The 20,820-nt window shown below is 32.0% G+C and overlaps 1 protein-coding gene across 1 annotated transcript; it reads right to left on the reverse strand.

Annotated features, from left to right (window-relative positions):
• Positions 1–2,761: 2,761 nt before the first annotated feature.
• On the reverse strand, positions 2,762–20,816 carry LOC105327581 (adenosine 5'-monophosphoramidase HINT3). Its single transcript, XM_011428148.4, has 5 exons — positions 20,677–20,816; positions 18,274–18,391; positions 17,578–17,644; positions 4,004–4,130; positions 2,762–3,907 (listed from the first exon to the last, which is right to left on the reverse strand). The coding sequence occupies exons 1-5, from the start codon at positions 20,764–20,766 to the stop codon at positions 3,818–3,820; spliced, it is 492 nt and encodes a 163-aa protein (XP_011426450.3). The 5' UTR covers positions 20,767–20,816; the 3' UTR covers positions 2,762–3,817.
• Positions 20,817–20,820: the final 4 nt, after the last annotated feature.

The following is a 20,820-nucleotide window of genomic DNA, read 5'->3' on the forward strand; positions in this document are numbered from 1 at the left end:
GTCATCTGGGCAAAGGCAAAGGGAGGAAGATTGTGGTCAACAGTTGAAGCGTGAAAACATTAATCAACGCGTAGGACGCGTTTTGAAAGTATATATATCGCTTCAATCCAAGATACTCATGTATTCCTTATATTTTTTTTAACAGTTTAAAAAAAATCAAATCTCAAGAAAACGTTGGCATTTGAAATAAGAAAAAAAAGGTTCTTCGACGTGCAATTGCGCAAGAAAAAAGAATGTGGTTTTGGGGTGATACTGTTGGGAGGTCTGAGATTTGATTTTACATAGTATACATTAATGATAAATAATTCAATATTAATTATTGTCGTGATTTATAAGAGGAAGGACACTTGGCTTCACACGCAAATATTAACAAATATGATTTCCTTTTTGGAATTTAATCGAAGTAAATAACGTAGGCAGTTTCAGAAAATAACGTTCACAATAAAACATTGAAAATGTCTAGTTTTTTTATGTACCAACATTGCAGTAAAAGCGTTTTACATCGGCAAAGTTCGCCGATAGCAGACTGATCAGTCCCCTGGTAGCGCCAGGCTCAGACGCTGACTGTTCGGGTTGACGTTTTGGCGGAAGTTCCTTTAGTGTAGACTATAACGATGACGATGATGAGAGAAACATCAATCAAACACCCTCGGTTCTCTATATTTACTGGTCTTCATCATGACTGGTGAACGCCCTAGAAATATGACCAGTCAGAACTGACTAACATTCAACACACGGTGTATTTTGGACGCACGTCCCTGCGCCCAAGAATATAGGAAAATTGAGTACGATGATGACATACTAAAAAGGACTAAAATAATTTTTTAAGCTTTAACTTATCGACATTGTGGTTGCGTGCGTTTTACCGTAGGGAATTGATTCGATGATATCACCGTAAATGACGATGTATGCTATAACGTAATCTGATTTTATTGATCACCTTATAAAAATACATTTTTGTACTAAGATAAATATCAAGGTAAACGGCTAAAAAAGCAAAATTACGAAGTCTGACGATTGTATTACAATAAATACAAGCATACAGAGAGTTAACAATCTGTTTTTGTTGTCAGGTGCTGTGTATCTCACCACAAGAAAAAGGTTAATCAGGGATGGGTTCCCTTTGGTGTCCATCTTTTTAGCTATTTATATAAATATATATTTAAAAATCAAGGGAAACAAAGAAAGACTACAATAAAATAACTTTTTATCATAAACTTTTTTTGATTTACAGTTCTAACAATACATATCACAATAACCTCTTTTTGTAGTTTCTTTGTTTTTTACCATTTTGTTGGTTAATTTATTTGGTTTCGCAGACAATCCATTATTACAGCTTAAAGTGATAAAAACTGTTCTGATTCGATGTACGTGCATGTTTTGCATACAAACTTCATTTTAGTTTTTGCGTCTCTCATTGTCTCTCCAGAATCTTTAAAAAATTAATTTCTGTTTTCTTCTGATTAGTTGTTTTTAAAGAATATGGCCAGTTCAATTTGAAATGAATGTAATATTACCGACAAACTTGAATACAACTCTATACTTTATATACTAGCTGCCCAATCCTACAATTTCAGCAAAAAACTTTCACTTCTCGTTGAAAAAAGTATCTCTAAGCAATTGGTTATGCTATTTACTTTTAAATAAAAATAAAAATAAAACACATTAAATTACAAAAGATAAAAACTACACCTATAGTATTTGTTTCCATGGGAATACTTGAAGCACTCGATTAAATCATCTTTTAAATTCATACATATATCTGCAGTTTTAAACTGGTCTGATTTTAATATTCATCGATAAAAGTCCAAAAATTTTTTTTTTTAAATGTGAAAAAGGGATACTTGCATACACCAACTGAAAGGATCGTTCATTTTTTAAAAACACTCCAACTCCCCAAAATTCTAGTAAACATGTCTGGAACATGGGTCTTGTTTTAAGTATCCCAGAGTAGATTACAAATAGACTAAAACTTTCATTTGAATAATTAAAAAGGCTGCATCACTTGATCCCGGAGCCACAGTCACGCGACAGGGTATCTACAACACAAGCACCTCGGCAAGTACCCCCAGAGGTGGGACGGTTTCGTTTGCGGTCATTTTCTAGTAAAACATTTTTCAAATTGAGGAATTAATTACTATGTTATCAGGTAGAGCGTTTAACCTGTGTAATTCCGCTCTCTTTGATGGATTTTTGGTAAATACCCATTGACAGGTACGAACTCTGGTGCTTATTCCAAGGGATTCCAGTATTATTTCATCAAGTTGGTGTCAAAAATTAAAGAAACCTAAATTACCTAACATTTAAAGAAAACGCCTTTGAAACATATAACCAAACACCTGCCTGCAAATCCTTCTAAAATGGTAAACTTATATTTACATCTGCACTTTTGCCTGAATTTTTGGCGGCGTAGTTATTTTGGCGTGACCAGCCTCGGCCGATGCTGACCTGATTCCGAAAGACTAGAGCAATGTCTGCCCACATTAAAGGGCTACTGTGTTTGTAGTGTAATCCTGGAATATTTTCCTGGAATCAAGACTTTATTAAGAAATCGTCCTATTAATCAACTATTCCTAAGATGGAGATAAGCTCACGCAGATATAACCACAGATGTTCCCTGATGAAAAGTACATGCAAAGGTTTCCTCCATAATAAATATGTTGATAGTCTCAGACAAAGATTATTTTCTTAGTCATGTATTATGCATGATAAATGTAGATCGTAAAAAAAAACAAAGAATCACATCTTCAAACCCTGATAACTATTTTGTTTCTCTTTATTTCTGTGACCTTTAAATTTTGTTTTTATTTCGTGCCGTTTAGAAGAGTACGGGATTCGTCGCTTTGTTGATGCGGGTGGCTAGCATGTTGAACTAATTTCCTGTGTCAAAACCTTTCTGTAATCAAAAAATTTATCTGATCGAGTTTCTCTAAAGGTCTCCAAATCTTAAATGTGAACAAACACATGCAATTGCATTCCAGACAAAATTCATATCAATAGCTTACTAAAGGTAACTTGTAAATCTTTGGAATTGTAAAAATTTTATTTTCTTAATATCTAAAATAGAAATTATCAATTTATTAGTTACTATATCTATATCTTTATAATGACAATGTGCACAAAAGGCCGAAATGTAGACCGAGTAATATCGATATCGGGACATGTGAGTAATCTAATCTAGAGTGTTTTAGATGCTCTGTTTTGCAAGCACTAAAATGCTTTGCTTGGCCCACAAACAACGATACAAATATCACTTAAATTAGATAAATACATGTGCAATATGATACAAAGTACTAAAAATACTTTTATTTAAATTGTTACTGTACAACTTCTGAGATGCCAATTTCTCAGATTAAAGACGTGAAGCTTCATTTTAAACAGTCATTTCTTCAAGCTAGTGATAAACAACAGAAAATCAGTGACAATTTTACCAAAGCCCCTTACAGGAAATGATAAACGCTACAAAAATCAGTCAATCCTGATATCACTGAATCATATGACAAATAGAAACAGTTGTGTAAAAATGGGGTTTTGCCATCACGTCTCTAAAATACGGAAGAACTCTTCTAAATCTTCTCACTCATAAACGTTCATAAAAGTTAGAACAGACCTGACATTCAGAGAGTGATAAAAGTGCTCAACGACATCAAATATTTGTTCTGATTGCATTTTTTGTTTAATCACGTAAATCTTAGACAATAACATTGACATTTCACTGGTATTAGAAGCTAATTGAACTTGGTATTAAATGTTGACACATTCTGAAGGTTACACACGATCCATTGAATTGTTCCTGTCTGATTGATGGCTCCCGCACTCACGTATTTTCAAGACTCGATCTGCTATTTGGCGGTATCTCGGTCTTTTCGTTTCTCATGCTTTTCAACCGATTTATCATCCAATTAGCCTGAAAATATCAAAAGATTACAATTTTTTTTGGTGAATATCAATATCAAAAAAATTCAATTTAAATTTCAAATATTAACTTGACGTTGGTACTAACCGTCACAAACCAGTAAGACCCCTCACGAAATATCAATCTGGACATAAAGGTCATTGACGTCACTGGGGCGATGACGTGTAAATGGAGGTGTTTTACGGACGTAAAGGGTGGCCAGTGGAACCCAAATCTACCAGAAAACACAATATCTTATTTCTAATCAATATAAGTAAATCCCGATCGACAATTATCTAGACATATAGAAGGTAATGAATACACAAGGCCATATAATTTGTTAGTGATCTTGTAATTCTGAAACATTGTTTTCCGTAATGAAAAAAAGTTGATAAAAGACACGCCTCGTGATCATAAACTAGATTAGAATTTAAGTAAAATTTCAAATTATTATCACTATGGAAATAACTTTTAAATAATATTTTCATCATAAATATTTCATTATACATTGTAGACTTTTGCAACTCAAGTCTACTCTCTTTTTATAGTGATAATCCAGGCGTGGATACTGTCATGTTGTAAATATTGAAATTTCCGGGTGGAAGTAAATACAAAAGTTAGATATCATGTTGTAAATGTTGTATTTACTGCCACCCGGTAAGTTCAAAATTTACGACATGATTGATCTAATACATATATGTATAGCACAAGGTGTGTAATAAGAACTGAAAAAATACTGTGTATCAATAAATTATTAAAATCATAGGTATACTGAAAATGTTACTTCATTTTTGCCCACACAAGAAATTTGTTTACGTTTGTAACAATTAAGAATAAAACGAGAAAATGTTGGATACCGCTTATCTGCTGAAAAAATGACAGCAATCGCGCTAGATACCATATCAAACTCTACGATACAACCGATGTTTACTTCAACAATGAGAAGGAAATGGGAAGGCGATTACTTTTACTACCGTACAAACCATACAATATATATAGAATATCAACATCACTGTTTGGTGCTATTTGTTGAATTATTTTTTATTTTTCAGCATTAAATAAAAGTATCCCGACGTGCATTGTGATGCTGTTATTTTTTTTTTCTATCGTTGATTGACAAACTTGTCTCAGTAAAAACACAAGTTATGGGGGATTTGCAGTTTTAAATTTAAGGGCAATACATCCCCTTGACGACGGACTGAAGGCGACATAGCTCTACTTCCGGTTGCTGTCTCCCCTAGTACCTGATACACTACTAGGTATATGATATAAAGACCTTGAAATTTCTTGACATAATAAACGCTCATGAACACATTTTTTTTATACATCTTATTGTTTCTCCAAGAAAACCTTGAAGCAATAATTTTCAATAGTAATTACAATCGTCTACCTTACAACTAGACTTCCTTGACTAAAAGGTCAATTTGCAGAATTATTTTTTTTGTTTCGTTAAAGCGTTTCCTTAAAACTCTACGTTCTGGTTATACACTTTTTAAAACAATGAAGACTTCATAGAGTTACACAGAAAATTGATAATAATAACAAAATCGCATTTCACAATAAATATTCCACTGAAACACTTGACGTTGATTTCTTTCAGTTTTATATATTTCACTAAAAACATATTTTTCTGACAGACGAAGTAATTAATGCATTACGTAGCGACTGTTGCATTTTTGCATATTAAAGAACAAAAATATAAAAATAAAAATGAGGTTAACTGACGCTAATCTTGTTTTTGTCCTTCATGCTTTAATCAAAATCGGTGTTATCTACTCTGTACTGGTGTCGACATGTTTTAAGCTTTTTTTTTTAGTTTCCGATTGTCATATTCACGAGATCATAGCGTTCAGAGAGTTAGTTACACTTTCATTATCGCCCTTTAAAAGCCATAGATATTTTCTTTTCCAAACACACAATGGTTTTTCCTTTAAAAAACAAAACATAGAGATTATCATGCTTTGCCAGACATAAAAATAAGGGAGACACTCTGTAGAACAGATATTTGTACTCTTATATCGGCAGCTTTCTGCGCAAAAACCTTGAACTTTTCAAAAATTTATAAAGTGTAACGGATAAAAAAGCTAAGGGAAATGTCAGAGTTTAATAAAACTTGAATACATTACACACTCAAATAAATATTGACATTTTGGAAAGGAAAGTATCAACAAATATATAAAATCATGTAGCTTCTTGATCCTTGCCAATAATTAATAACAAATGTGTTGATGAACAAACGGCATATCATTTAATTCAAGTTCAAAATTACAGGGTGCATTGTGCGGACGGAAAATTCCCGTGCGGAGATGGCCCAACTGTTTTAATTCAAAGATTACATTAGTATACTTTAGTACACGAATTGTACAGAAAAAAACAGCATTAGGTTAAAAGAGAAAGTGTTCAGATTTAATAGAACAGTTTATTGTAAAGATGTTTAGAACTCAGTGTATCAATTGTTTATAGAACAGTTAAGTGTACAATCACTATATTGTACATACAATGTAACAACATAATCAACAGATTGAGTATAGGGTATATAAATTGCACTATAGTCTCGTATTTTGAGAATGAAGACATGTTTCGACACGCACAATCAAATATCAATCTGTTTGGACTCTGCATATCAGTAACAAACGGATCTACATTATTAAAAAAAATATCTTTAGAGTAGATTTATTTTGTTCCGTAAAATCGCAAAAAAGTACACCTTGCGGATTTTAAAATCTCACTTTTATTTTTCGGACACATGTAAACTAAATTGAACTATGATAAAACGTCGGCGTTCGCTATTAATTTTATGTTCTCGCGATTTGATGCAAACCGGTTAAACCGCAGGATTAGGTACTCGCGTAAAATAAGGAATTTTACAGTATAATTTTTTTCAATGACGACGACTTGGTATACGATGTAGACAGTAGTACATAACTGTTGCTGTACATGTAATCAATGATTGTACGGCTGCAAGCTGAAAAAATGGACGATATATTTTTTTTATTCGCTGCCAGAGCAAAAAGCTCTTCTTCTTTGTTCAGCCGAATAATCAATTACCCGATTATACCACTCCATTTTCTTAACAAGATAAAAAGATTTTTTTATGAAGCAAAAGAGTTGTCGAAGGTCCGCATTTTTGTACATGCAAAGAAGACGTGTGTTTAGAAAAAACTTCGCATCGGCATCCTGATATTCATTAAAAATTAAAGCGATAGATGTCTTGAAATGTCTAAAAATGACAGAAATACCCACCTTCAAAGATTGTTAAAGTACTAAATCGTACAGTATATTCGATGGAACATATTGTATTCAACAGGGACACCGGTTTCCATTCCAAACATGTGCAATTTTTAAATTTATGAAATTGCACCTGCAATAAGCACGTATTTTATTTTGCAGTCATAGTCTAATCAAGGTCTAATGAAAAACGACCCAATTACAATGAACAAAAACTTAAAGTTATGATCCACTATATATAAGAAAAAATATCTCTTTTTATCCCAACAATTTAACATTTTAAGAAAGTAAACCCATGGTCAAAGTCTCACATAGAATTAACAAACCACTTTGGGATTGATACCACCAAAACTTGAGAAAATAGTTTTTTTTTTCTTGGTAGCTGTCAATATATTCAAACTGAATGTAGAGATAATTAATGAAAATATAGATTTGATAAAAGACATCAACTTTACGAGTAAACAAATTATCTTATTACTTTAACTTTTTTTTTTTTTTTACAGTATGCAATTTCTCATAATACCATTTTGCAAATTATAATTTGAATCCTTAGAAGTTTAGAACAAAAAGAACATTTTAATTAAACAATTCCTCACTTTTGGGGCGTGTTTTTTGGAAATTTAGCTACTATACAGATGTGTCTCACATATTTGTTTCGGTTAGCAGTTTTGAGAAATTCTAATAGAACAACTGACCGCAGTTTTTACCTGAGAGCAACCTATAAGGTACCAGTACTGCACCGTGTACCTAGTCCACTTCCTTAATAATTACAGAACTAATCATTCCTAATGGATTTAAAACCAGTTGCCAGGTAATCTCGTCGCCATGGTTATGATAATGTCGGCCGCTGTGAGTCGTTGTTCGTGATGACATAAACACTTCCATTGGTTGACCACAGTTAATCGTATTGCACGTCGAAGTACGAAGACGACCGCTTGTGATTTTTTTTCAGAAAGTTTGAACGACCTTACAATGCTTTAGTTGATTTCCTTATTTGGTTTCAAATTGTGCATTCTGTAAGACGAATAGCATGCGATATGCATTTAATTGTGAGTATTAGACTTAATGTCTGCTCATTAAAAATATGATGCAAGTCATATTGTTATTTATCAATTCTAAACAAGGAAAAGATATTGACAATTTTACAAAAAAGTCGCATGAAATGTGACAAACTGAATAAAAGTGATGATTGTTCAACGATGAAATAAGAGAATAATGGTGACATTAAACTGGAGCTATTTGTGATGCACTATTAAAATAAAGCACTGTTTAATTAGTACATGCATTGGAATTGCACTGTTTAACTGTAGTCAAAAATGGTACACCTGTGTTACAATGTTTAGCTTATCTCTGTTCCAATGTTAAATTAAGGTTCAGTCATCTGTATTCAAATGCAGCACACCTCATTCAGTGGTGTTGCAATTTCAAATAAATATTACGCTCATTTTTGTTAGAGTTTCAAACTATTGTTCTTTAATACTATAATAAACTTTAGTTATAATTATGATGCACCGTTTAAAGATGTTTATCAATGTCCATTTTCAGACGCAAGACTTAAGTTACATGTATACGTTACATACAAACAGAGACATTGTTCCGCTGCGTTAAACCTCACCTTTAGATACTTGTTCTTCCGAAGACGATATATAAACAATAACATATATCCATGATAAATGACCAAGACATATCACGGCTTGCATTTACTTAAACGTCTAACTAACTTTTAAGCATATCATTTTACAATTTCTAGGCAAAGCTAATTTCTTCCAATTTTTTTTAGAAATACCCCATAACCACATTTTGACCCCTTTCTGGCTCCAAGAGTTAGGACATTGACAAACTTAAAAAAATTCCGAACGTTGAGATTGCTTCTTTTTTAACTTGAGAAATAACAGTCATTTGTTGTCTGTTTATTTCCATATCAAATTGACCATACCCCATTACAGAACCTCTCTGTCCAAAAAGGGTTTTGGTAAGAATTATCCCTCACTGAAAGGTCTGACCTTTCATTTGATAAAGTTTTGAAGCTTTAACATCATTTTAATTGTGCTGAGACACATTCATCCTTATGTTTTCATAAGCTGTCATTCAACATGAGGATTTGAAATAAAAAATGAAACAAAAAACTTAAATTAAAGCGTACATAACATACACGTATTATTTACTTGTCTAGAATTTATTTCTCTTTTGTCTTCCGCGTGTTCAAACAAGATCAAAACGACAGCGAATTCTAATTAACATTTTAAAAATGGGTGAATGTTTTTTCAATTCATCCTTATAAACTATTCTTAAGCAAACTCACAGTGGTCTTCACTGATCCTTGATGACAGTTAGGAATATCAAATAGTACGAAAATCAACAAATCTAAAGAAATCGTCAACCTTAAACGTGTTGCGTTTTATCCTCAACTATACTTTATAGAATACAGTTTACATTTAGCTTGGCTTTGACGCCCCTTGCCAAAAGTGGGTTTTTAAAAAAGTTTTCTTGATAAGATTTTGTACATTTATAGAATATTCATGTATATCAAGGTAAAGAGCAGTAACTGTTGAGATATACGACTAGCTACAATCTGTTTATACTAGTATCTCCTGTACAAAGGGAAAACGTGATTCTGCAAAAAAGTACGCTAAAAGCAAAATACTTCCTTTGTTAATTCAAAAGTCAATGTCAGATCTCTATAAAATTTCAATTTAAATGACAACTGGTAAATCAAATATATTCATGAGATTACAAATTCTTAATATTTAGTGGGGTTTGTATGCACAAGTACTAGTAAAATACAGTATATTGTAGTAAACTGGAAAAGCCTGTGATGAGTTTTCGTATTATAAAGTAAGTTGTGCATAAACATCAAAATGTCAAAATTCATTGAAGTGACAAAATGAAATAAAAATTCAAATGGGTTTCATGACTAAGCGAAGAAAACGTAAAATATATGATCACTGACCGATAATTTCTTCTAACTTGTCGTTTGATGCATATAACGAACTGTGATTGGCTTCCTTCAAATGGAGGATGATATTTTTGGATTTAAACATAAATCAACACAAATTTACGTATAAACGTCAGTTTCTTCAAAATAACCATAGCTGACAATTTTTATACCTATTTCACTGAGCAAAGCAATGATGTTTGAGAAGATTGTTTGATTTCACCTCCTACTTCCGGCATTCCTGCTTTAGACTTCCGCATTATCATCTATCTTATTGTCACACGCAGTACGTGTTTCACCTTACTGCTATTTTACCATTGCCCTCTCTGTATAGACACAAAGACAAATGACGAGTAGGAAGGAAGCAGATAAAAAGATACATACGAATATTTACATGTACGACCGGCGACCCGTGTACGGATACAGAACTCAATTTACAACCAATCAAAAGTGGCGAAACTATTTAAAATAACAATGAAGCTATACATTCACATTTAAAGATAAATTTTAAAAAAATGCGTAATCAAAATGGAATGAAAAACATGAAAATATAAAAAGTCAGAAGTCGGCAAGGTCCTACCAAGTTTTGGCAATCCTTTTTTACTAGTATTTCTGTTCACAGAAAACACGGGCTTAGAAACGCTATTCTGACATTCTTGTAGAACTTGCAAAAGGCACTCAATAATAACCAAAACATTGTCACCAGTTATGAAGAGCTATTGGAAGTTTTGAAGACCGTGAGAAAGTATTTTTGTTTTGTTCTGTTTGTTTGTTTGATGTTATTGTTGTTGGGTTTTTTGTTTTGTTTTGTTTTGTTTTTGGTTTTATTCTGCAGTAATTCATACTTTAGAAAAGTAAACAAAGAGAAACAAATTAGAGCAATGAGTGCAGTTATGGGGTTATACAATATACATGTAGTTTCGACCTTGTAACAGTCTAGTAAATAAAGTTAGAATAGTTCACCTGAAGACAGATCTGATATTAAGATTAGGAATTGCAGGTCTGTGAGTTATTAGTTGTCTAAATTTCATTTGCCCTCGTATTTAATTTTTGCTATTTTCAATAACAAAAAAAAAAATTAGGGTCGAGCTTTGAATTTTGGAGGAGATTTTTTTTCAAGCTTTTTGCTTAAGTACAAACTTCACAAGAACAATTGCCCTATTTAATAAATTACCAGTATATCAAAATTAATGAATTTTATGTAAATGAAATATAGTTTACGTAATTCAAATTATTAAATATATATGTGTACTTAAATCAAGTGAATTTATAACTTGCATTCTGAACCCTAATAGAAAAAAAATAAATTAACAATTCTACAAATATAAAATTTAATAGTTGTTACTTCGTGTTCATTAAGTACGCAGTTAATATTTAACATATTCTGGGCATTTGTATGGACTAGATATTATTGTATAACATAACTATTATAAATCCGCATTCGGTCGTTTCTTAGTGGAAGTGTTTGCCTGTTACTTTGTCTTTAATAATCTAGGTGTGACATAAAATTCAATTCAATCAATCTGAACTTTAACAATATAATATAACACAATTTGAAAGAAAAGCGTCGGGAAAGAAAAGCGTCGGGTTGTTTACATTGTACATGCTCGTCCGTCTATCCGTCATTATTTTGGTTTGACAAAATACTAGTAACTCAATTACATGTAGTTTTCACATAACACTTTCAAATTTATAGATTTTGAAAAAGTGCAGTAGTTTTTTTTATTATCACTCACCGCAGCTAGGATTTTATGGAGTTACAATTGAATCAACACCCATATAGAGAAAAAAAAAATACCAAAAAAATGACAGTGTATCAGACCAGAAGATATTATCATAATACAAAAGGGACCTCCCCATACATGTAATTTACAGTTAATTTACATTATTTATCTTTTTGTTTACAATTCTACTACATATGTGCTTTGTAAAAAAACAAAATTTATATTAAGTTTATACCAGTTCTAAGAATTTAATTTGGTAAAAGAAATTTAAGTGTTTCAATGTACATGTATATGAAAAAATGTATATAAGATTCTTTAATCAACAAAATACCGCATCAAATAGAATTGACTTCTACACCGGTGTAAGCAGCCAACTTCTCGATTAACAACAACCAGCACCAGTGAACCCTCGAGTTCACGTCACAATCGTATTGTCATTAACGAAGCCCTGTTGTGACTGTTTGGTGCGATTTTTGTCGCTTTGATTGTCGGTTTCGCCACAGACCTACCACAAACGACACCTTTACACAAGCTGCAAGTCTCCTCTCCAGTAATTTATGCCATCTCTTCCGCATATTTCAAATTATTCTTTGATATTTCATTCCTTTTTAAATCTTGAGCTTAGAAACTTAAAGACAACGTACTAGTAATTAATGTAGGAAACACAGTTGGAAGAATCTTGGAATTGAGAATTCCTTCACAGATAAATTTTGCGTTTTGCGAGTGGACACCAAAATAAAACAGAAACATCGTTATTTGAATCATTAATTGATCACAATCTTAGGACAATCATTTCAAGGCTTCAAAACTCGACATCACAACAACCAGTCATTTCATTAGTTATATACTAAGCTCATTTATTGGATATATGATTTTTTTAAATGTTGAAAATACATTTAACTGAATTGTAAAGCGCAGTTAAAGCAGAACGCTACTAAAACAATCATTACACCGATGTTACATTTCCAAATATTTATGGTTACAGTTTAAATTCAGTTTACAATTTATCTCTCTAAAATGAAACGTTTTATTTCATTTCAGTAATTTTATTTCATTATAATAGGTGATATCACTGCGAAACAAACTTTTCGCAATCAAAATTTTCAATACAAGATAACATTTATCTTCCAGTGAAAGCAGTAAACAAGTTCATAATTTACATAGATTTCGGTGGTTCAGTTATATATACTTGGTACAGATAAGAAGAGATCACGAGCAACTGTACTACAATAACGACTTCAAAATTAAAAAGGTCTAGCATCAAAAATACGCTCCAACACATTTCTTGGGTTCTAAAATAAGGGCTTAGCTCGTTTTCTTTTGCTTGGACTTAATAGGAGCTTAACCCCTGCAAGCTCTACGTTGGTTTAAAAGTCGTTATGGTCGTGGATTACGCTAAAGAAAGGCTGTCCTAAGCTAATAGACGTTAGTGGGAAGTGTTATATTTGTTAACTAATACAGCATAGCATAACGCTATCTAACTTTTAGAGTTTTCTTGATCAAACGTCAACGTAAACCAGCAAGTTTCACTTGTCAGTGTCTTCTTCATGTATAGGGAAAGGAGAATCTAACTAGTCCATTGACAAACTATTGTCTTTGCTTTGTTTGATGTTGAAATTACTGGTTATGCTCTCTCTCTCTCTCTCTCTCTCTCTCTCTCTCTCTCTCTCTCTCTCTCTCTCTCTAACGTAAACTTTAATTTCAAATGTACAAAATTTTAATCACAAACAGCAGTAGAGCAAATCAGTGAACCTGCACTAGAGGCTGGTTGGGTGTCACCTTAAAGCATGGTGTGTTCGCCCTCTCTCGCTGTCCCATCGGCGACCGAGGACAAAAAATCGATACAAGTGACAACATTTTAACATAAATTTGTCATATGCCCATCCAATTAAACGATGAGATGAAGTCGCATTTATAGATTAGATTACAAAAAGGTGATTTTCACTTTGGTTTCCTTATCATTTATATTATTAATATCTTCAGGAAGTATCTTGTAGGCTTTGATTTGTTACCTTTGTCTGTAAATGTAGGGTCCTACGTCAAATTTGACTCCTTTTCTGTACTCAACAGAACGTTAGAGAAAACCTGACACACCAATTGATATCAAAGCGTGTGTGTGACTAATTAACTATTAGGCGGCGGTAGCAGATTCCGTAAAATGCTGATGTTATTGCAAAATACTGAGGTCTAAAATGTCAATGACAGAAAATAAAGTATCCTCGAAATTATCACATCTTTGGTTTTTTCTAATACAAAAGACAATAGACAGCCAATAGCAGCATTGCGAAAAGGGAGAACCTGATGTCCAAGGCCTTTCTGACAGAAAGGTGTATTTTTTTTTATAAAAGAGCTTTTGTTGAAAAGCAACTTAAAAGACATTTGTGGAATCAATTCTTTCATTTAATATCAGAATAAAATGTATGTATGTATGAACATTTACAAAAAACTTTTTTTCTGAATGATAAAAGACTTTAAGTTTTTTTGTCAATTCTGCATTTGTATATACATCAAAGATTCATAAAGAGGTCTGGTCTTGCATAGTCACCAATTTTATTTATATTTCATATCACAACATTTCATTTTAAATTTGAAATTAAAATGACAATCATAAAGTTTTTTCACACTATTATAACTGTACATTAAAGAATTTAGGATTGAAAATTGAGAACCGTTGCCATGGTAACGAACTGAAAAATAGTGTTCAAAATCAAAAAGTCCAAAGGAAAAAATACAAAACAGAACCAGAGCAAACACGGACCTCTATAAAATAGGAGGTAGGATCAGGTCATGGGGGTGTGAGCATCTTCTGCTCACCGTCAAATCCACCGTTTGCTCTTGGTCGTTATCGGGAAATTGGAAAAAAAATCGTAGGCAATTCGGTGATTAATAATGGCTGAACAATAACTATGAAAAACGTCAGTCAGCATTTGACCTAGCGGAAGATTGTTTTTGCTGTCTTTGTATCGACCATAGAACTTAAGAAATGGTGACTTCAAATAAAGTATTAGGTACCGTGGAAGCACTTTGAAAATATGCATTTCTTAATAAGTTTTCGTCTTTCGTTTGAAAAATCACATTTTTTTAATCGTAATCTATTCTAACCAGGAAACCCAAAATTTAATGCCATATCACATAAAATATTCTCAAATAAGCTTTAATATGACATTTTTCCATCTTTAACCTCAGATACCATGACGACAGGACCACACAGCAACAAGAAATAGTGTTAGGCTTTTTTTTTTTAAATCATCAACGTCGGACTCTATTTAATTGGAAAGAATGGAAAATTGGTGATCATGCGTGGCCAACGAATTTTGATTCTGACATAGATCTTTTGCTTCATGTGACGACAGGCTAATGGTTTTCTTGCAAAACCCCTCTAAAAATCATGATTATAACAATTTCTTTAACAATTGCAACATATGCACAAAAGTGTTGTGAAATAAAAAAAACCCACATACACAAATAAAAAACCCCCCAAAAAACACGACATAGTCGTAATTTTAAGATAAAAGGCAGAAATTCATGTAAATAGTAGTCGGCATTACGAAATAAAAAAGTCGTTTTTTATGATTTTTGATTAAGATAATTATACGTAACATTAAAAGTATTTAATATTTACAGCCGTTACATTTGCATGTATTATACTATTTACAGTCATTAAATTTACATGGATTATACATCTGTACATGTACTATTTAAAGTCGTGCATTTACATATATAATACTATTTAGAGTCGTTACATTTACACGTATTAAACTAATTACAGTCAATACATTTACATATTTTATACTATTAACAGTCGTAAAATTTATATGTATTATACAATTTGCAGTTGTTACATTAACATATATTATTCTTTTTACAGTCGTTACATTTACATGCATTATACTATTTATAGTCTTTACATTTACATGTTTTATACTATTTAAATTCATTACATTTACATGCAATATACTATTTAAAGTCATTAGATTTACATTTATTATACTATTTACAGTCATTACATTTACATGTTTTATACTTTTTACAGTGGTAACATTTACATATATCATACTATTTACATTCATTACATTTACATTTAAAAAAAAAAATACTTTTTACAGTCGTAACATTTACATACATCATACTATTTACAGTCGTTACATTTACATGCATTATACTATTTACAGCCGTTACATTTACATATATTATTCTTTTTACACTCATAACTTTACATGCATTATACTATTACAGTCTTTACATTTACATATATTATTCTTTTTACAGTCGTTACTTTACATGCATTATACTATTAAAGTCTTTACAAGTTTTATACTACTAGTATCTAAAGTCATTAAATTTACATGCAATATACTATTTAAAATCATTACATTTACTATACTATTTACAGTCATTATATTTACATGAATTATACTGTTTAAAGTCGTTACGGCGGGTAAAAAGTCATTACAAGATAATAATTCATTCGTCACTACGATTTTAGAAAGAAGAATTACGAGATAAAAGTCATGGTTAAAAACAAAGAGTATTTATCCTGTTAATACCACTTATTAAAGTATTAACTACTTTATACGCCATTATAATGGCTTTTTGTGATGTAATTCCGAGTTTTGAAGTTTATTTTTGTTAGTACAACTTCTCAAAATTCTTGTATATATTCATTTCATTTTTCAATGCCTAAGAAGTAATGGGACACCTCCATATTGTATATTATTCTCTTTGAAATAAACAATTAACTTTATGTACTTTTCCTTTTAAAATTTTGATGCCTCATGTCATAGCGCAATAAGTTTACATGCCAACCAGTGATCTGCAAGTCATTAGGTTGGAAACCCGCTAGCAATTTTACAATTTTTAACCTTTAAAAGATATTTTTAAATACATTTATTGTCAAATGGTTTACAATTTGAACAGTTTAAAACAGTAGTTTTATTTTGAATTTAATTTATTTTCATCCATACTAATAGATTAAGGTATTCCATATGTTTCTCCCAACGAGTAAGAAAAGAAAGATAACTCAGAAATCTGAACATACAGAATGAAACAATCCCAGCTCTTGCTGAGATCAAAGTTGGTAGTTTTTAGGAGATAGGTGTGGAAGGTGCCAATGACGACAAAGGCCATACAACCAGATATTTAAACCCTTAAAATTGTCAAGAGAGTTAAATCAGTCAGCCCTGCATCTGCTTATAGTGGTACCTTGGCAATAATGATTGGCATTAGTCAATTTTATTTCAGTTGGTGACTCCCTAAATGTTAGATCTATCCTCTTACATGGAGAATGGAGAAGTTTGCAAATTTTCCTGATTTTTCATGATCTAGTACATCTTTATAATATATCTATCATCAAATAGGCAGGGAAAATGATTTTTGTTTTTCAATCCATATGGTAATACATGTACATGTATTACGAAAAAATAGTCATTCTGATTTTTTTCTAACTTTAGCAGCATATCACTTAATAAAAAGCTGAACCTAACATAAATGAAATTGTACATAAACTATCACAAAATCAAATAAAAATCTATAAACATATAACTAATACTGAATTTATATAACTTTGTTTTATGATTGAAATAAGCACCCTTTTTAACTCCATGATAAAAAGAACGAGACCATTTTTGAAGGAGGCTGTGTGTATAGTTGACCTACATGGACATACCAGTATATTTATAATTACATAACAAGGAGTTATAACTTGCAACTTATGCAGATTACAGTCACCTGTCCTGGTAAAGGATGACCACAGGTAAGATTATTACCTGTCCACATAGGTCAATCAGTAAGCCTACCTTGCTTCTTCACTCTTCCCTCCAGCATTCTTCAATACAGTCTCACCTGTGGCAACAAGTCGCTCCACTGTAAAACAACAAAGTCAAGAGATAAAACAAAGTGGATGGATCTATTCTATTTCTACCACTACAACAAAAGTATGATGAGGCACTATAGCACTATAAATAAACCAAACAAAACACACAAGGTCATATACTTTAATGCAAAACTAAAAATTGAGCTTTGGTAATGCAGATTGACTCCCTCAAAAACCCTTTTTAATTGTATTACTGTCAAACTTTTTCTAATCTGGAACAAGATGAGCACAACAAAAAAAACTTCAATATTTCAAAGGATTCAAGATACTGATGTTGAAGAATAACATTTGAGCCACTGACATTTGAGTCTTTTGAAATGCTATACTTGACCTTTAAATATATCTTAAAATGTTTAATGTCACAAAAGTTTGTATCCAATTTTGTCTGTGAATATAGTTTCAATGACACACATTATTGTGTACCATTTTTATTTGTAAATGGCCATTAGAATCATTCTATTGATTTCATATATTCCATAAACTGTACAGCAGGCTTGTTGCTATCAATATCCACAGAACAAGCTTTATCACCAGTGTAAAATACTTATTTCAAATTCTTTGACAGTATCACTGTATCACACAAAATTTGATGATGGCTGTATATATTGAATAATCTTACAAAGTTCCAAGTCGTCTCCCTTGAGATGTTTGGGGTCTTTGATGTGCTGCTTTGTTACGACCAGATAATGATGATCAGCTGCTGGTCTGATGTCTCGAAACACCACAAACTCCTCATTCTGTAAGGTATCAGATATTGTGTAAACTGGTAAAGTATCACTGTGATTGTTTAAGGTGGCTCTATACACCCACAGTTTATTCCACTTTCCAATAGAAGGCCACAAAACATATACTTATCAAATATTAAAATGATGATAGGGATACTATAGGTATTTTAAAAGAATTTTTTAATGTTTTTTCGTGTTTTTGTAAAATATTTTTTAAAAAGACAGCTAATAACAAACTGAGAGAAATTTGTTTGTCATATGATGGATATTTCCTTCGGACACATAAAAAAAAATATAACACTTCTTAGCATGAAAAAATGTTATTATTGCAATTTTTTTTAGTATTTCTCCAAAACATAATTTTTCATATTTTCGTACTCTGTTGACAAATCATCTGAAAAAGTTGCTTGATGTTATAAGAAAATATATTTTAATAAATGTGACATAAAAAATTGAATGAAAACCATTGCAAATAAACACAAAAAATATTTTAAATTTTATTTGGTATGAAAGTTCCTCAGGTAAGGGTTATCGTTCCTAAGTCCCAAGGCCCAAACGCCTTGGGGACTTTTCATTTCTGAGTTGAAGAAAATTTCCTAAATATAATGTTGGAATGATAAATACATACATATTTCATTATAGATTTTACCCTGTATAAGTAAGTATATTCGATTTAATGCAAAACTAAGTAAAATAAATAAAGGGGAACATTGACTAAGCTAATAGGATTTATGTATCCCAACCTGAGAGAAGTTCAAAGCAACCCTCTCATCCCCGTTAGGTGTCGATATTAATGTGTATTGAAGTAAATTATAATTGAAATATACTATCACCGGTTTAGAATTTTCTTTCACTGTATTCAACCAAAAAATACGTTTTAGAAATTTTTGGAAAGTTAAAAAATTTATTGTTCCCAGCGGGAATCGAACTCAAGACCTACAGTTTTCTAGTGAACCCACTAACCCACTGCGCTACGGTGCAACTTATCGATGGTGGCAAAGAAACTCTTTATAAAATTATACTTGATTTTATTGTTTATTTCGATAAATAATACCACACAACGTGAAGGTGTCATATACCACATTACTTGTAAGTAATGAATTTTCCAATTATCAAATTAAATCTATTCATTTAACTAATTTTTAAAAAGAGCGGTTCCCATACAGTTCGCCACAGTTTAAATCAGCCAGTACCGGAATTGCATGTTTCCAGATTTACTTTTTTGCGTACTGCGTCATCAAAAAGTGGTGTATAGAGCCACTTTAAAGATCTCAACAAACAATGATTCTGCAAAAATGAATTGAGAGAGAGAGAGAGAGAGAGAGAGAGAGAGAGAGAGAGAGAGAGAGAGAGAGAGAGAGAGAGAGAGAGAGAGAATTTGAAATGACAAAAGTTGATTGTATGAAGGAACAAATATAACTACTGTATATCAATATGCATAATCAATGTTTAAAAAAGTGTAGATATGTCTACCTGTCAAGTGCTGACAATTCATGGAGTATTATTTACTGTCTCTCTCCTTTCTTTGATTTTGGTAGTGACTCCCATGAGATCTAATTTACTTATGCCAGCTACTTAAGTTAAGACATTCTCTGCACTGTGCCAATAACACTGTGTCAGTATTGTGCCAATATATTATAATGACCTTGCATCTTCTAAAATACACATTGCCAGTTGTCAAACAAAAATCAGCTATAAGAGTCTTGTTTGTCCAGTTAAAATGCTTACACGTATGGGAATAGCTTCAACAAAACCTACCACACAGCTGTAAAAAGAGTCTAAACAAAGGGTAACTCAGTTTTCATCATAACTATAAACACAGATCACGCGAAAGCAGTGTCCCCTACATTATGGAGCAAATTCTTTTAGCATCTGCAGGGCTCATGTTATCATGATATATTATACATTCCATTCACACCCTTTCAGCCCATTGGGACACCACGATCGCACCTCTACGCCAAAGTGTTATTATTCGCCTTGGAATTCCCTGCTACAGTGCTGATTACAATAATCACTTGCGACTTTCAACAGGACATTGTTTTCATCCAGTTTTTAATCACAATTGCATTTCCCCATGGGAATTTTACCTTTAAGCCAGTGTATGACTATGCTCCGAATGGAAGTTGGTACGTTATAATAAAAAAATATGTGCATTGCGTAAAAAGGGTCACGAGATAACAGAACGTACAATATTTACACCTTTTAAAATAGCTTATACTGCTATCACTACAGGTTCCCGAAGACTGGGTTTTAATTGTGAGGATGTAGTCATGTAATTCAAACTTGTAATTTGTTACCTGATACAATATTCTTGTTTCAGGGTCCTGTAAATTTGCAATCTTACAAAATATACACCTGTCGTGCAATTTGCTGTCGTTTGTTGACATTTCTCAACTTTCACTTTTACCGGAAGTAAGGTCATATGACTGTAACTTGCACTT

Source organism: Magallana gigas, chromosome 7 (assembly GCF_963853765.1).
Source record: "Magallana gigas chromosome 7, xbMagGiga1.1, whole genome shotgun sequence".
Classification (NCBI taxonomy): Eukaryota; Metazoa; Mollusca; class Bivalvia; order Ostreida; family Ostreidae; genus Magallana; species Magallana gigas.

Excerpts from the sequence above, each read along its gene's own strand:
- LOC105327581 (XM_011428148.4), bottom strand. The coding sequence starts at position 20,766 with ATGTCAACAAACGACAGCAAATTGCACGACAGGTGTATATTTTGTAAG. Across the intron at positions 18,392-20,676 it reads AAACAAGAATATTGTATCAG|AATGAGGAGTTTGTGGTGTT; the intron begins GTAACAAATTAC and ends GATACCTTACAG. Across the intron at positions 3,908-4,003 it reads GGTCTTACTGGTTTGTGACG|GCTAATTGGATGATAAATCG; the intron begins GTTAGTACCAAC and ends TGATATTTTCAG.